The sequence below is a fragment of the Pteropus vampyrus genome, unplaced genomic scaffold (assembly GCF_000151845.1).
Source record: "Pteropus vampyrus isolate Shadow unplaced genomic scaffold, Pvam_2.0 Scaffold186, whole genome shotgun sequence".
Taxonomy (NCBI): domain Eukaryota; kingdom Metazoa; phylum Chordata; class Mammalia; order Chiroptera; family Pteropodidae; genus Pteropus; species Pteropus vampyrus.
In genome coordinates, this window is record NW_011888967.1 from 1,682,344 (window position 1) to 1,698,589 (window position 16,246).

Below are 16,246 nucleotides of genomic sequence, written 5' to 3' on the forward strand. Positions count from 1 at the left end.
TATTCATTATTTCATTCTGCTCCTTGGCACATGCAGCATTTTCTTCTATAGCACTTTGAATCGTTTTGTTTTCCCTTTGTGAAGAGCTTCAGTTTCATCTCAATAATTACTTCTGTTCAGAAATCAAACCCCACAAACCGCGTGTTTTTGACACACAATCTGACTCTGAGAATGTTCTCTGCCCCATGTAAAATCAGCATCAGTTCCTGATTAGATTCTCTTTCTGTCTCCATTAATTTCCAGGTCGTTTAAGTCCTGAACATGCTTATTTGTGGCTTCTCTAATGACTGTATTTTGTGTTAATGGATTTGCTGTAGTTTGGAGCAATTTGGAGGTACCTTGTGACTAGGATCTTATTCATTGTTTTGGCAGAAGTTGAGGGGGATTAATTATAAGGGTGTAGAGTGAAGTCAGGGACTCTGAGAATCTCTAGTTGTTAAAGTAGGGAAATAACGGAAGTGGTGGAACATCACATTTCTGAAGCCATTGAGCATGTCTTACATATCCACAGTCATTGTGATAAGAACTTTCTTTCTCTCCCTCCCTTCCTTCCACTTGGCAAAGAAGCAGTAAAGTGTCTTTCAAAACTTATTCTTTCATTCAAAAACTAATAAGTACTTACTCTATATGACATACTACTTATAAGTGCTTACTATAAAGAATATAAAAAATAAGAAAGACTGCTCTTATACAAGTAGAAGCTGTGTGTCAGCTTCTCTTAGATAAGAGTCACCTATAGTCTAGTGAACTTCTGCATGAAGAATTCCCGAGACTATTACTGTGCCCTTTCAGCACGATTCTGGATTCTGGTTACACCTTTAAACTGATTTTTTTTGAAATGACTGCCTCAATTGTTTTTGAAAGACTCTTTAGTGTAATCGTTAAGAGACTGAACTTGAGTCAAAATACTTGGGTTCCAGTCCTGATTTGCCTGTACTAGCTATTTAACTTTTCTGGGCCTCGGTTCCTCATGTGTAAATGAGGATAATGGCACCTATCCATAAGTTTGCTGTACTAAATGTATTAGATGACTTAATACACATTAAGTTGTTTGGAACAGTAATTGGCAGTAAGTGCTTTGTGAATGTTAGCTATTTTTTTCTTATCATCTTAACTACAATATTTGAATGTATACTATTTTTCAAACAAAATCTGAGCATTTAAAGAGATTGTTGTGGCCTGTATAGTAGAATAGACCAAACCAAGTATGCTCTCAAAGACTGTTTATTAGCCGGCGGCTGTCCTGTACAAAGAAGCAGCCCCAAAATGCCAAGATACGAGGTTTTTTAAGCCCTAAATCCCATTCTTCATTCTATCTTAAACACAAAGGTCTATTTTTCTCTTATTCACTACCTGTCAACCCACTGGTCAGGTGTGCAAGGGGGGAGTACAAAGGCAGAAAGCTTGTTGTTAGAATGTTATGTTCCTATGGGTGATTGCCCATGTTCCCATGGACGATGGCCAAACAGTAATTTTCAGCTTATATACAATTGATTATTTTTCATGCCACGCAAGCAAGCAGGGTTACACAGGCTAAAATTGGCAGTTAGCGTATGAGCTCATTGTTACAAATTTCATGATTAACAGAATGTAGTTAGGGGTTCCAGAAACTAGGCCTAAGGTATAGACTTCCTTTGTCCAGTTTCAGGTTTTAATTATCCTTTAACCCTTTCACATTTCAGCAGGCTATCACAAGATAACATGGACTTTAGCCTTTCTCACTAAATGAATTCTCAGTCTGTGGTTAGTGATAATACAAGTAGAAATACTTAAGTTGCTTCATCACAGGGTGAATCTAGTAGGAAAATTAAATGCTAAACATGAATGCTTTGTCTGCTGCAACTTGTTAGGGCCTCCTTGTGGTTCTTATATGGCATGTAGACTTTAACTTCAATTTAAAGGACTTAGAATAATGATGCTCAAAGTATGACCACCTGCTTCAGTGGTATGCTTTAAAAATGTATAATCCAGGGCTGTCTTTGCACCAACTGAGCCAAAATTTCTGGAGTGAAGAGCCCAGGAATCTACATTTTTAACAAGCTTCCCTGGTGGTTCTTATGCACAGAGAAAATTGAGAACATTTGCCAGAGAACAGTGGCTCCCAGCCTAGGCGCTCGTTAGAGTTACTTGGGGTAAGGAGACATGAGAAAGATACAGGAGCTTGGATACTGTCTTAATCATTTGAAGTGTTGCCCTGGGCAGGACTGAGAAAGAGTGGTTATTAGAAGAGGACTAATGCAGGTAATTGTCCACGTAGTTTATTATATCAGGCGTTGATATAAGAATGGCCAAACCTGTAGAGAATTTTTCAAAAAATTCATTTGAACCAAATAGGATACACATGGAAGAGCTCCACAGACAAGAAAATGTTCCCTAGGATAGCACTTTGCAGCAGCTCTTATGCATTTTGAATTAAGGAGGTAAAAAGTAAGGAAGATTATGAGAAGGTGGGAGGAAGCAAGGTAGAGATTGGATTACAGGATAGTGAAGATTATGTGCTCTCTTGAGGGTGTTGTGAGGGGTCTGAAAAGAGGCATTTCAAAGGTGTGTTAGTCTAGATGCACAGAAGCAATGGATAGTCTTGCTTAATTAAGGCAAAGATAACCTTTCACTAAAGAAGTTATGTGCCTGGGGTGTGACTACCCATCATAACCATAACCTGCCCAGTTAGGAATTTATGATCAGATCACCCTGTGAGGTTATTTTTGGTGTTTTCCATCCACACAGGAATATGAGCTGACTTGATATTTTCAAGAAGTCATTACAGCAGTTACCAGGCGGTAGGGGTTGTGGGGTGGGGGATCGAAACGAGGAATTGTTGCCGAATGGCTACAGAGTTTGTTTGAGACGATGAAAAAGTCCTGGAAATGGATGGTTATGATGGTTGTGTACTATTTCGTATGTACTTGATGCCACCAAACTATACACATTAAATGGTTAAAATGGTAAAGTTTTATGTTGTGTATATTTTACTACCATAAAATGTAATAAAAACAGACCGTTCCAGTTCTCACATTTCTGAACCTTATTTTATTTCTTTTCACAGTGACAGTGTATCATGCATGCCACTGATTCCAGGGGACACTCCCCTGCTTTTCTGCAACCTCATAATGGAAACGGCCATCGCTCGTCTGGCTACATTCCAGGGAAGGTTGTCCCACTGCGTCCCCCTCCTCCTCCAAAGAGTCAAGCTCCAACCAAATATCCCTCCATCAGACACGAAGCCCGGGCCAGCTTTGCTTTCTCATCTGAAGAACAGCAAGCCCAGGGAGAGAGCCGAAAGCAGAAGAGGCACAAAAATACTTTCATTTGCTTTGCTATTACTAGTTTCTCATTTTTTGTTGCACTTGCAATCATCTTAGGGATATCCTCAAAATATGCTCCAGATGGTAAGTGTGTGTTTGTGCGTGTATGTGTGTGTGTGTGTGTGTGTGTGTGTGTGTGTGTGTGTGTGTGTATGTATGCATGCATATAGAACATATTCTAGGAGAAGAAAGAAGGGAAGGACATAGTAGAATGAAACTTTGAAAAATCTTTTGTTATCTTAAGACAGCTCTAGCTAACTAATAGATAATGTGAAGTATAATTTGTTATGAATGAGAGCAGTTATTAAAGGAATTCACTGGAAATGATAAAATTAAATGATCACTCTTCCTTTCCATTTTGCCACTTTTTCCCAGTGCTCGAGATGTTCTTAGAACATTTCTTTTTCAGAATGCTAATTTGAAGTCTTTACTGAATTCTTGTGGTAGCACAATTTCATCCTTTGTGGGAGGTATGATTTTCAGACTGCCAAAAGTTTTTAGTGATAAAAATCACTAACTGTAGTGATAAACTACTTTTGAGTTTTAAAAAATAAGTGAAAATAATATTTGTGTTCTGCGGTTTACAACTGGCTGGGGAGGCAGTTCCAAAAAGAAGCTTGAAATATTTTTGAGGAACAATGTATATCATTAAAGGAAGACATCCATTAGGAGGCATAAATTCTGATACATTTGTCTAAAAAATCACTCATTACTTCATAGTTAAACATCATGTAGTGAGGTTTTAATTTTTTAAATGGCCTTTGCTTTTCAAGTTGGTAATATTAATATGTTGGATGATTTTGAAGAAGTTTGTTTTCAGTCAGCCTCAGTGTGGTACCAACAAAGAATGGGCTTATAATAGAATCCCTTCCATCCACGTGAAAATCAGGCCTGTGAAGGTGAAGCAGATAAGAGCTTGGATTGGGCACCATAGTTGTCTGCATTTTCTTACAGTCTACAACAGATTTTTTGTCAAATCGGATGCCTCTTTAAATAGATAGGCCTGTGGGAGGGCTCAGGCCTGTGGGAGGTGAAGCAGATAAGAGCTTGGATTGGGCACCATAGTTGTCTGCATTTTTTAACAGTCTGCAACAGATTTTTTTGTCAAATCGGATGCCTCCTTAAATAGATAGAACATTTGAGAAGCATTTTACCATTTATAAGACTTACAAATATTTTATTTAGTGTTCCTGGCTGCTTTAAGGGTTTTATAGACTTTAGAGTCCTGGGGAGAGGTAGTGTCAATGCTTCTAAAGAGACCTGAAGTAACAGAGATGGATGTCCGTATCAACATCTTTGTTGACCATGGCAGTAGACCACATAACAGTGTTACAGATAACTTGTAACATTGCTTTTCATTGCACATAGCACTGACTTTCTCTCCCCTTTTCTCCATCAGAATAACCAACTTAACTGCTGTTGATTCATTCTTTCCAAGTAATTTGCAGTAAAGGGATGCTAGGTTAGTGGAAAATTAGAGCTGAAATCTGTGGCTTTAATTGACGTTTTCATATTCCATCTAAGCCATTGAATTGTTGATCTGGTTCCTTGAATCAACATTCTTTAGTTTCATATTTTGGCAGTCAGAATATCAGTGGAAAGATCTGGTATGCTGAAATATTTCAGGGTGAGCCTCACTGCGGTTATTGCTCTTATATAACTTTGACAATGCACGCACTGCTTAACAAGTGGGTAAGCCGGGCAGATGGGGCTGGCTGAGCTATTTTTCAGTGCTTTCTGCAGACCACACAGATTCTCATTAAATGTACTTTACTGGAAGGAAGCAACCTGGAGTTTATAGTGTTGGTTCTATGAAGCATGCTCTCCCAGGGAATAATTATAAAAATTAAGAGGAATTATGTAACTATTGTAGTAGGCTCTAGATCGCAAAAGACTGGATTTCTTTCTCCGTAGCTGGGTACAGTGCTTGTTACATGGGGCATACATTTGCTTCTGATATAACATTATGGAGAATTTCCCAGCTAGATGTTTAATGGGAAGAGAGGGAGGTAGAAGAAAAGTTCAAGAAATCTTCAGTATTAAGTCAGAACAAATTTAAGAGGTTTCTTGTTTCTTCGATGGGGAAAAAAAGTTTAAGGATTATTCTTGGTATCATAGTGGTGATCACTGATTTATCAGAATTAAATATCAATGATTATGAAACTGCGCTGAGAAAAGTTTCATGAAATAACTGCCAAGGACTTGACTAGCGAGACTAATTTTAACTGTAGTAGTTACTATTACCTCAAAAAGAAAGCATAAGCCTAGGGCAACACGAGTGCTTAGAAATAAGATATATTAGTTCAAAATGAGGAATCAGAATTTTCTTTGTATAAAAAATAATCTTTGTGCTGTACCCAGCCTCTTTACTTTTTCTCATATTATTTCCCAGTGTGTACCTTCCACCTTCATGATTCCCAAGCATATCTTGCCTATTCCTACCATTGCTTAGTTTAAGTATGGGCTCCAGGTTGCTGTTCCAACTGAGCAACTGAATGGATTTGGATAGCAGAGTGTACTTGGATCACCAGTATTATTCTTATTTAAATACTATCCACCCTTTGGAATCTCGTCTAGTGTCACCTGTTTCACTGAGGCTGCCTCAGGCACTTGAGCCCCACCCCTCCTTTCTCTAGACTCTTTTACACCTCAAATAACTATCACATTATTCAGTGTTATTTCATACATGGTGGCCTTTTTCCCCAAGCTAGATTATAAACTCTGTATACACACACACACACACACACACACACACACACACACACACACATATGTATATATGTACACACACACACACACACATATAACATTTTAAAATAAATTTTACAGTGTCTAGTACAGGGTGGACAAATTGATCTTCAATAAATACTTGGTTGTTATTTGATCCAAATTTGTGTGATTTTTCTCCCCTCTTCTTTCAGATTTAGCAGCAACTAAAGGTCCCATGCATTAAATAGCTGTTGCAAAGCAGAATACTTTTATATTTTAATCATCGCCTATTCAAGAGGCAAGTTCTATTTCTAGTAAAGGAGTAAACCTCATTTCTTAAAGGGAAACTTCCATTATCTCTCATCTTGCTGAGTAATCTTGGGTTTGGCTTCTCTAATCTGTGGTTTCCTCATCTCTGAAAATGAGAAGTCACATCTTAGGCCATTTGCCTCTTGCAGTTTTTTACTGGGAAAAGGGTATGTGTCTGAAGATAGTGATACTTATTTACCAGCCACTGCCTAGTGCACAGGAAGGAACCTGATAGACATATTGCTTAACAATTTCCATTTTTTGTTTACCAGTATCTTGTGAACACATTTTCTTTTCTAAAACAGCTGTCCAGTGTGAGTTCAAGGACAGGGCACAGTTTTGCCTCTTACTGTTGATTTATTTCCAGAGTAGATGATTCAGAGGAACTCCAATTTTACCTTGAGGAGTTTGATCCGAAGAGATGATAGCAACTTAGGTTTGTGGTGAAACTTTTTTTAACGTGTGAAGCAGACTCAGTAAATTCTTTTTTCCAGTAAAAAGATTTGACATATCTCTGCTGGGTGAGATGGAATGGGATTTCCATCCTCATGTCAGGAAATTAAAATATATCAGCCCCATTACTTGCAGATTGCAATGAATGATACTAGTGTTTGGATTTGGCTAAGGATATCCTTGCATTTTGTTGAGTTGATTTGATAATGATGTTACATTGCTTTATAGAGAATTGCCCAGATCAAAACCCTCGTCTCAGGAACTGGGATCCAGGACAAGATTCTGCAAAGCAAGTTGTTATTAAGGAGGGAGATATGTTCCGTCTGACCTCAGATGCCACAGTGAATTCTATTGTCATTCAGGATGGAGGCAAGTAATGGTCCCTGTTTGTAGGAATAGCAAGGTTGCTCCTTACTAGGCAGGAACACGTGATGTTCTTTACGTAGAAAACTATCCTCGTCTTTAGGATGTGGTATCACTCTAACCACAGAGACGTGATAAGTTCCTAAGGTAGAACCATAGTATTCAAGGACGAGAAAGGCCTTAGAAATCACTCATCAAGACCTTCAGTCTATAGAAAAGGAAGTAGTTCCAGAAGGTGATTTCTCATAATCGAATCTTTGTTACAGATATGTAGAGTGATGAGTTAATATATGTAAAAATGAGATTCACATTTGTAGGCTCTTAGATACTTTCTAGAAATTATTTACCTCTAAAGCGAATGGATTAAAATTCATATGCATGGGCATTTTTAGTGTGTTGAGATATAAGCTCTTCATTTCTTCCTTTACTGTGTTTTGAAAATTGGTTTGATTTTCTAAGCAGACTCAGTAAATTCTTTTTTCCAACTTAATTATGGATCTATCTTTTTTTTCCCCCCCTCTCTCAAAGGTGAAATCTATTTCCTTGTATCTCGGAAAGCTGTTTCAGAAATTGGCTAACACTAGTATTGTTCTCTGCAGGACTGCTTGTGTTTGGGGATGATAAAGAGGGATCCAGAAATATTACTTTGAGGACTCGTTACATCCTGATCAAGGATGGTGGGGCGCTTCATATTGGAGCAGAAAGATGCCGCTATAAATCCAAAGCGACAATTGCCTTGTACGGCAAGTCAGATGAAGGTGAAAGTATGCCAACATTTGGCAAAAAATTTATTGGTGTGGAAGCCGGCGGGACACTGGAGTTACACGGGGCTCAGAAGGCGTCGTGGACATTACTGGCGAGAACTCTGCACTCCTCAGGCTTGATCAATGGTTCCTATGCCTTTGAAAAGGACTTTTCCAGGGGCCTCAATGTGAGGGTCATTGACCAAGACACGGCCAGAATTTTGGAAAGCGTGAGGTTTGATACCCATGAATACCAGAACCAGAGCAGAGAACTTGAGGAATTTCTGAGAGTCCAAGATCCAGGACGGATAGTTGCTATAGCAGTCGGAGATTCAGCAGCTAAAAGCCTCTTACAGGGAACCATACAAATGATCCAGGACCGGCTGGGAAGTAAGCTGATCCAAGGACTGGGCTACAGGTGGGCATACCTTTGTGCTTTCCTTCCCAGCTACGTGTTAGAGTCTACATCTGTGTGAGAGGAGAGCGAAGGTGAAAGCACAGAACACAACACAGGTTGACTTTGGCCATAATGGGCACTCCCAAATATAGGTCTGGTTGCCTCTTGCTTTGAAACATGGAACCAGAGGACAGGATCCTGGTTTCAGAAACTCTTTCCTTGGCTTTGGTTTATGAAGCACTTTGTGAACCGGAGCATCAGGCTACTGAAAAGAACAGATATGTGGTACTGAAAAAACGATCAGGCAGTTTAAGGACAATTTACTTCCTCTTTCACTATCTTCTGAAGTATGTCATATGAAACTCAGGCTAATTGAGGCAATTTAAGAGTTGAAAGATTAACATTCAATTCCATGCTGAGGAATAAAAGTCGTCTTAAAAGCCAGAGGGGGTGGGACATGCAGTTTTCTTTTTCTTTTCTATTTTGGAATCCTATGCATGTTAATTTGGATCTACTTGTTTGATTGGTGCAGGTCTGTGGAGGCCTGGCACATGTGAGGGAAGAGCAAGTTGAAGGACTGGGAAGTCATCCGGATAGTAGGATTCATTTCTACTATTTATAGTTCTTGTTCCGGTTAATTGTGTTCTAGTTAACTGTGATTTGCCAATGCAGCCCTGAGTCTGGGGAAGTGGCTGGCTCAACAATTAAAAAAACAGAAGCTTCAATTCTGCCTGTTATTCTTATCTGAAGCGAAAAGAGAATTTCAAAACTAACATGTTGAAATGATCTAATTTTTTTTTGATGGTTGGTTGGTCTAGTTATTATTTTTTCCTTTGGAAATTTGGTTGTTGGAATGGAATATTATCTGCAGAAATTCTGGAGAAAGTTAAGAAGAAAGTTGATGAAGAATTGAGTCTGTAATGTTTTAAAACTGCTTTTTTATCCACCCAAGGGAGTATTTAGGAGGTGCTGAGAGCTGGGTACCCACAGATGCGTAGATAAAAGGACGCTGTCTCAGAGCTCTCGTTTAATCTAGTGGATAAACAGAGACCCAAATAGATGAGGTTTGTACAATGGACACTGCTGCATCTACCGGCTGTGATGGAAGTTTAAGTAGAAAGAACCCCCATATTGGCCTGGGATAGTCAGTGGAGGCTTCTTCCCAAAGGCAAGAGGCCTGGAGGATGTTTGCTATCGAGGCAGTGGAGAAGGAGGTTTTTCCAGACAGTGGAGGACTAGCATGTGCAAAACCTCAGAAGTGCCTTTTTAAAATAAAATTTTATTAAACATAATACAAAAAACAGAAAAGTGCTAAAAACGAGAATGGTGAGTTTAATGACTTACTGCAATGTTATACCTGGGTAGCTACGGCCTAGTTCAAGAAGTAGAACATTGTGAGGGGCCTGGGAGTTCATTTACCCATCTTTTGATACATATGTGCACATATTTCTATAGTTTATAGACCTAGAAGTGAAGCATGGTCTTTTCAAATTTAGACTCTTACTTTGTTTCGTTATCCAGTAATACCAAGGATTACAACTTTTTTTTTCTTTATGCCATTATTGTTCTAGATTCGTGTGATCATGAGCTATGAATATTTTGTGTGACCTTTTTTTTTTTTTTTTTTGGTTACTCTCCCTATTGGTTTCTAAATTCCCTTTAAAATATGGCTTCTGAGTTGGTGAAAGAATTAGAGTTGTGATCCTTTGCCAATGTTCCATTGCTTTGACATTATCTCCAGTGTACATAAACATACCCCTTTGAAGATAATGTTCTGCTGCATTGAAATTATTCTCAAGTGGAGGAGGGAAGTAGGAGTGTTTTGGAGATAATGTCAATAGAATAGAACATTGTTTTATAGTTGCTGAGGCAGTCCTGATAAATAAGGAAGCCTCTGATATTTTTCCTCTCCTTCTCTCTCACACAGGAGATAATAAATTGAGACATTCTTCATTTGATTCTTTCTGCTGTGTCAAGGAATATAAATAGAGCTATACAGCATTGTCAAGGAGTAGCTAATCTAGACTGGGGCAGGTGCGGAGTGTATAAAGATGTAGGCATGCTTTGGTTAACTTCTATCTGTGACTATCCAGCCATCTGTCTGGCATAGATTACGTTTTTTTTTTTCCCCTAGAGAAGGAAGTTGACATTTTTCTTTTCATGTTTTAAACCAGGATTCTTAAGGCAAAATTTCTGGCCTTTTGTCTTTGTTATTGATTGACTGATTGATTTTCATCACAAGCTTAAACAAGTCCCTGGGATGTTTATTGTAGTATCATAGAAATAAAATGGCATTTTCAAACACAGTGCTTTTAACAAATAGACATGTGGCGTGTAAAATCCGTCAGATAGTGATTCTGTAGCTTTGATTTAAGAATGTTAAGAAGCAAGTAACCCAGTGGTTCTCAGCCCTACTTGTACACCTGAGATTTAAAAAAATCCAGATGCCCAGGGCCTACCCTAGATCATTTACATCAGGATCTCAGAAGGTTAGGACCCCAGGCAATTGATGTGCAGTCAGGGTTGCTAACTACTACTCTAACTCCTAACTCATGGGTTCTCAGTATAGTCACTAGACCAGCAGCATCAGCATTACTGGGAACATGTTACACATGCAGATTCTTTGGCCCCACCTCAAACAGTGGGTTCAGCCCAGCAAACTGATTTAACAAGCACTCCGGGTGATTTTGATGTCTGTTGAAGTTTGAGAACCACTGCTGTAACTCAGTCAGTGGTTCTCAAGTGTGGCCTGATATTTAAGTCTCCTGGGAAACTTTAAAAACTAGTTCTTCGATCTGGGCAGAGTCTGACCATTGTTTTATTCTGAAAGCTACCTATGTGATTCTGTTATGCAGCTAGATTGGGGAACGTTGGAGAGATGAAAAGAGAGCAGGTTTTAAAAGAAGGAAAAATAGGTTTGTGGCCAGAGTGATAGTGAATGAAATGGGTGTATACTGAAGAAGGAAGTCAATGATTAATTGAAGTCACAGTCATCAGTGTTTCACCTGTTACAGAGCTGGACAAACAAGGATTTAAAATCCAGGTGCATTTCCTTCTATGATGATCAGGGTCAGGACTGTTGCAACCTCATATGGAGAAAAAGGTGTAGGAATTGACAAAAATAAAATATGAGAATTAACTGGTACCTGACCTAACATTTGTGTCAAGGATTTGGGTCAGTACCATGATAAATAATCACATGCACATGCTCTTTTTCCTTTTAGGCAAGCTTGGGCTTTGGTTGGTGTCATTGATGGTGGAAGTACTTCTTGCAATGAATCCGTGAGAAACTATGAAAATCATAGTAGTGGAGGAAAAGCTCTTGCCCAGAGAGAATTTGATACTGTGGATGGTCAGAAGTTCACTGTGACAGCTTATAGTGAATGGATTGAAGGTAAGCAAGTACAGTTTGTACTCTCATAAGACATAGGTAAGTATTGTGACAGCTTTTTTTTAGAAGTGATATATTCAAATGACATTCCAGCTAGATTTCTCAACTGGGTAAGGGTGGAACCTATAGTTTCCTTACTGTAGTTGATCTTTTAGACTCAGGAGTTTTTTCTGGTCTAGATAATGATCTGTTCTAGGTTGGGCATGCCCAACTTGACTTTGTTCATGTTTCTTGAGTGTATAACTAGTGGAAATTGATTTAATGGATTTGTTTCCTGGATTTGGTACTTATTGAAACAATCTGGGTATGATAAGATGAGCTCTCTTTGACAGTGAATATGATCTTGTACTTTGTATCTTATCTTCATGCAGATATGTCAACAAATACTGCTTTGAACCCATGCTATAGAAACAAATTTTTCTTAGCAAATTTTCCTGGGTGATCCAGCTAATACAAATTGGAAAACACAGAAAGTACAAAGTAAAAAATTAATCTTTACCCTCCTCTTTCAGAGATAATTATTTCAATGCACATAATCTAATATTTTTTTTTATCTTATGTTTCTTCCACTAGTGTTCATTTTGTTTTAACCTGTTTTCCTCTCTTTAAACAACATACTGTAAAGGTATCTTATGTCTTTACTTTTTCTTGAACTTACTTTTAATTATAATCCAGCTTTCTGAAGAGCTATAATTTGTTTGAATAATGCCTAGCCCTGGGTGTGTAGGGTGCTTTTGACTTTTTTCTCTTAAGGATGTTCACTGTAGAATTTTTTTGCTTACCATTTTGCTGCCAGATTTTTGGCTTCAGGTATGGATTGGCATTGGCAGCCTCCTGCCCGTGCTTGCCCACCACCTTTCTTAAATATTATATCCAAATGAATGTGAAATGAGTAAGTAAAAGGTATAATTATCCAGAAGGGCTTACTTTAGACTGGGCTCATACCTCTGTTTTTAGCAGCAATGTAGTTTACTATATTACAATTTACTATAAAGAATTTTTGGAGACAGAATGCCTGGGTTCATATCTCAACTCTTTCACTTACTCTATGATGGTGGGCATTCAACTTTAACTTCCTAACTCTCAGTTTCTTCATTTGAAAAATGGGGATAATAATGGAAACTACCACGTAGGGCTGCTGTGAGTATCAAGTATGAAGAATATGAAGTTTTTTAACACCGTGTATAGTAAGCACTCAACAAGTATTAGCTATTTTGATGATGCAAACATGATTTGGGTTAGAGTTGTATATTTTATATCATTGTAATTAAAGAGTCTTTTGCTTTACAACAAGCAGATAAGTAGAGTTCCTGTTATGTATCAGGGACTTTCACACGTTACTTCTCAGTATAATTGGTGGTATCTCTTATGGAAGAGGAAGCTGGAACCAAATCTACTGCTTTTTCTGCCACATTGTGGCTGCCTCTGGCAGAAAGCATCGGTGGGTGGGCATTTCTTAGCAGGAATTTGAACCTGATGAAAAGTTTAGTACGACTGCCTGCAGTAAGATTCCAGGCAAAAGACACTTACTGACAAATCTCAAATCAGCATTTCCTTTTTGGGAAGTTTTGTTTTCATGTCCACATTTTGATGACTGCACTTTCCTGGAGAAGGGTACATTCTAGCTATCCATCAGAGGAGGATGTTTGTGTCCCATGTTCTTGATGCCTCTTACTTTCTGGAAGAGGTGGAAATTCTGTCCAGGAAGCTGAGAGGATGAACTTATTTCCTTTCTTACTTCCAATAATGATAATAGGAGATACTCTTAGGCAAGAATTTTCTTCTAAAGCCAGAAAAAAGTGAGGAATTATTGAATAATACAGATTTCCCCATTTAACCCGGATTAAAAAAACAAACAAAAAACTCCAGAATTTCTAAAAATCATTTAAGTCAAAACTTATTTATCTAGTTTTTTTAAAGAAACTTTTGCTTAAAGATCATCCTTCCACCTATTTTTAAGCATTATTGAAAATTATATGAAATTTTTTATGAAAAAGTAAGGTTTCGTTGCCCTATTTTAGATAATTTTTTTGGCAGGAATCTGAAATTTGTGGTAGTGATTCTTGTTGCTGTCATGAGGTTCTTATTCTCTTTATTCTTAACCTGTCTGATTCTTAGGAAAGCAGAATAATATAGAGGTTAAGAAATTGGGCTCCGGAATTAGATTAGCATTCAATTATGGGCTCTCTCATTTTTTAGTTGTTATTCAAACTCCTTGACCTTTGGTTTCTTTATCTCTAATGTATAGTGTATAATTCCTATCTCTCAAAATTGTTTTGATGAAAGGTTATTATGTGTGCAAAGTTCCAACAACTTTTACAACTTAGCTATTGTTATTGTTATTATTTGGATACAATTCTATTATAGATTTTAGTATCTGGATGAAATAAACATAAAAAATACACTTTACATTTATTTAGGTATCCTTTTTTTTGAAAAATAAAAATAAAAATGCAGGATAGATCACAGTCCAAGGGAACAGAATCCAAGATTTGCTTAATTTAGGTTTTATCAGGATAGTTGGCTCAAGACTGTAAGACTATCTATATTATTCCTTGTTCCATGCCTAAATTTCCCTTCTTTTGATTCCCCTAATGGAAGTAAATATGTTTTTTCATTCCTGTCATTGTCCCTTAGAGTCATTATCTTAAAGGAACACCAGATTAGTATGTTTGAGTTAGGGGGCTCTTTCCTCTTGGCAGGGATCTGTTTATATTTGCATCTTTTAGTCATTAATATCCTCAGAGTGACTTCCATATGGTTATCATTAGTAAATGTTTGCTGCCTTGTATTTATCTTAACTTTTGATTTGTTAATCAGGGAGGGAGTTGATATTAGAAAAAAAATTTCTGCTAATGCATCACTTTCTTGCTTTTTGGTTTAGGCGTCTCTCTTTCAGGTTTCCGGGTAGAAGTCGTGGATGGAGTGAAGCTTCATCTGCTGGATGATGTTAGCAGCTGGAAACCTGGAGACCGGATTGTGGTCGCAAGCACAGACTATTCCATGTACCAAGCAGAAGAGTTCACGCTTCTCCCCTGTCCTGAGTGCAACCGTTTCCAGGTCAAAGTCAAAGGTATCAGACTGCTCAGAATGCTCTTTTTCTTGGGATTTATTCCTGGAGTTATATTTTTCCCTCAATCACCACCACCGCCTCGCCTCCACCATCACTACCACTGTGTTTCATGCCTGTTTCTTTGCTTAAAAAAATAAATAAATAAAGATATGGACTTGGTGGATCAATTGTTTTCCAAGGTCCTTTCCAACTTCTTATTAATTTTCACTGTTAAGTAATACTAAACCCAGCCATTCAACTAGACTAATTTTTTAATAGAAGTTTTTCTTCTTAATTTAAAAAAAATAATAATTCCATAGTTTTTGAGTGCTTACTTCCTTGGCAAAAAGTAGATCTCACTGATCATTAAAATGGAACCAGAAAGGTATTTTTATAAGACTACATTTCTTATCATACTCTTGAATAATATATTTTTTTGAGGGAGAGCAGAGCACAATGAGATTTTTCCTGTAAACGGTGTTTAGAAAGAATGGGTGACATTTATCAGGCACTTATTCTGAGGCTGGTAATAGTCAAAGCTTCTTCATGCATTGTTTCAGTTATGGAATTAATTGTGCATTTCACTCATTATATTGCCTTCCTTGCTTCCGTACTCAAGATTATACATTTATGGTACAAAACAAGAGCTTACAGTAACTATTTGATAAGTACTCACTCAATGGGTAATTTAGAGCTTAGAAGTTCGAGGGATATTATTTTGCTTCAAAAAATAGGATGATTGGCTTACTTGGTACCTTTTCTCTGTGCTTCAGTGTTGTACTTTTCCTTCTTGATAATACACGGCATAAGCAGAAAACAAAACCCCCCAGAAAACTATGATACATCTGGCCTTAATTTTGTTTGGAAAGTCCCACTCTTGTTAACAAGTCTACATGATAATGAATCTCCTTTTTAATGATCTCAACTTTTTAATTTATTTGTATTTTTTCCTGAGCTTATATAATAAAAACATTAGAGAGAAGCTCATTATTAAAGTGTTTCTAAACTTCTAATAAAGGTGGGAATTCAAAAGGCTGCATAATAATATTAAAATAAGTAGAAAAAGATGGTAATTTCTGTTCTGTTAATGTGAAAATGCTGATTACTTTTGCTTTGAAATAGAAACAAAAACAGACACCCCGTTATCAACATCTACAAAACTATCAGTTTTTCTGGACTCGCCATGCATTTGGTTCTTCATGTGTCCTCAGGGGAGTAGAACAAGAACATATGGACAAGAAACTAGAGAGAGATCATAGATTCTTAAGTAGATTTCAGATTATTGATGCTGTCCAAGAGAGGATTGAGCTACTTTAGGGAAGAGCAAACTCTCTGTGTGTGGATTTGACAGTTGGTAGTGACGGTTAAACGCGTGGGTGGTTTAACGAAATAATCTTTAAAATCCTTGCTTCTTGGGATTCTGTGATTCTGAGGTATTAAAAAATGAAAGCAGACAATAAATTTTGATAACGTCTTAAGGTTACAAAATGAACAGGACTGTCTTGTTGACATAAGTTCCATGTT

At 37.6% G+C, this 16,246-nt stretch overlaps 1 protein-coding gene across 2 annotated transcripts in view; it reads left to right on the forward strand.

The window, feature by feature from the left end:
* TMEM2 (transmembrane protein 2) overlaps nt 1-16,246 on the forward strand; it is a 69,371-nt gene that overhangs the window by 14,024 nt on the left and 39,101 nt on the right. For both annotated transcript variants that reach the window (XM_023537348.1, XM_011371267.2), the window contains exons 2-6: nt 3,047-3,389; nt 7,005-7,145; nt 7,739-8,300; nt 11,504-11,673; nt 14,555-14,743. In XM_023537348.1, the coding sequence (XP_023393116.1) occupies nt 3,059-3,389; nt 7,005-7,145; nt 7,739-8,300; nt 11,504-11,673; nt 14,555-14,743 (1,393 nt within the window). In that variant the 5' untranslated portion in view covers nt 3,047-3,058. The remainder of the gene's footprint in view (nt 1-3,046; nt 3,390-7,004; nt 7,146-7,738; nt 8,301-11,503; nt 11,674-14,554; nt 14,744-16,246) is intronic.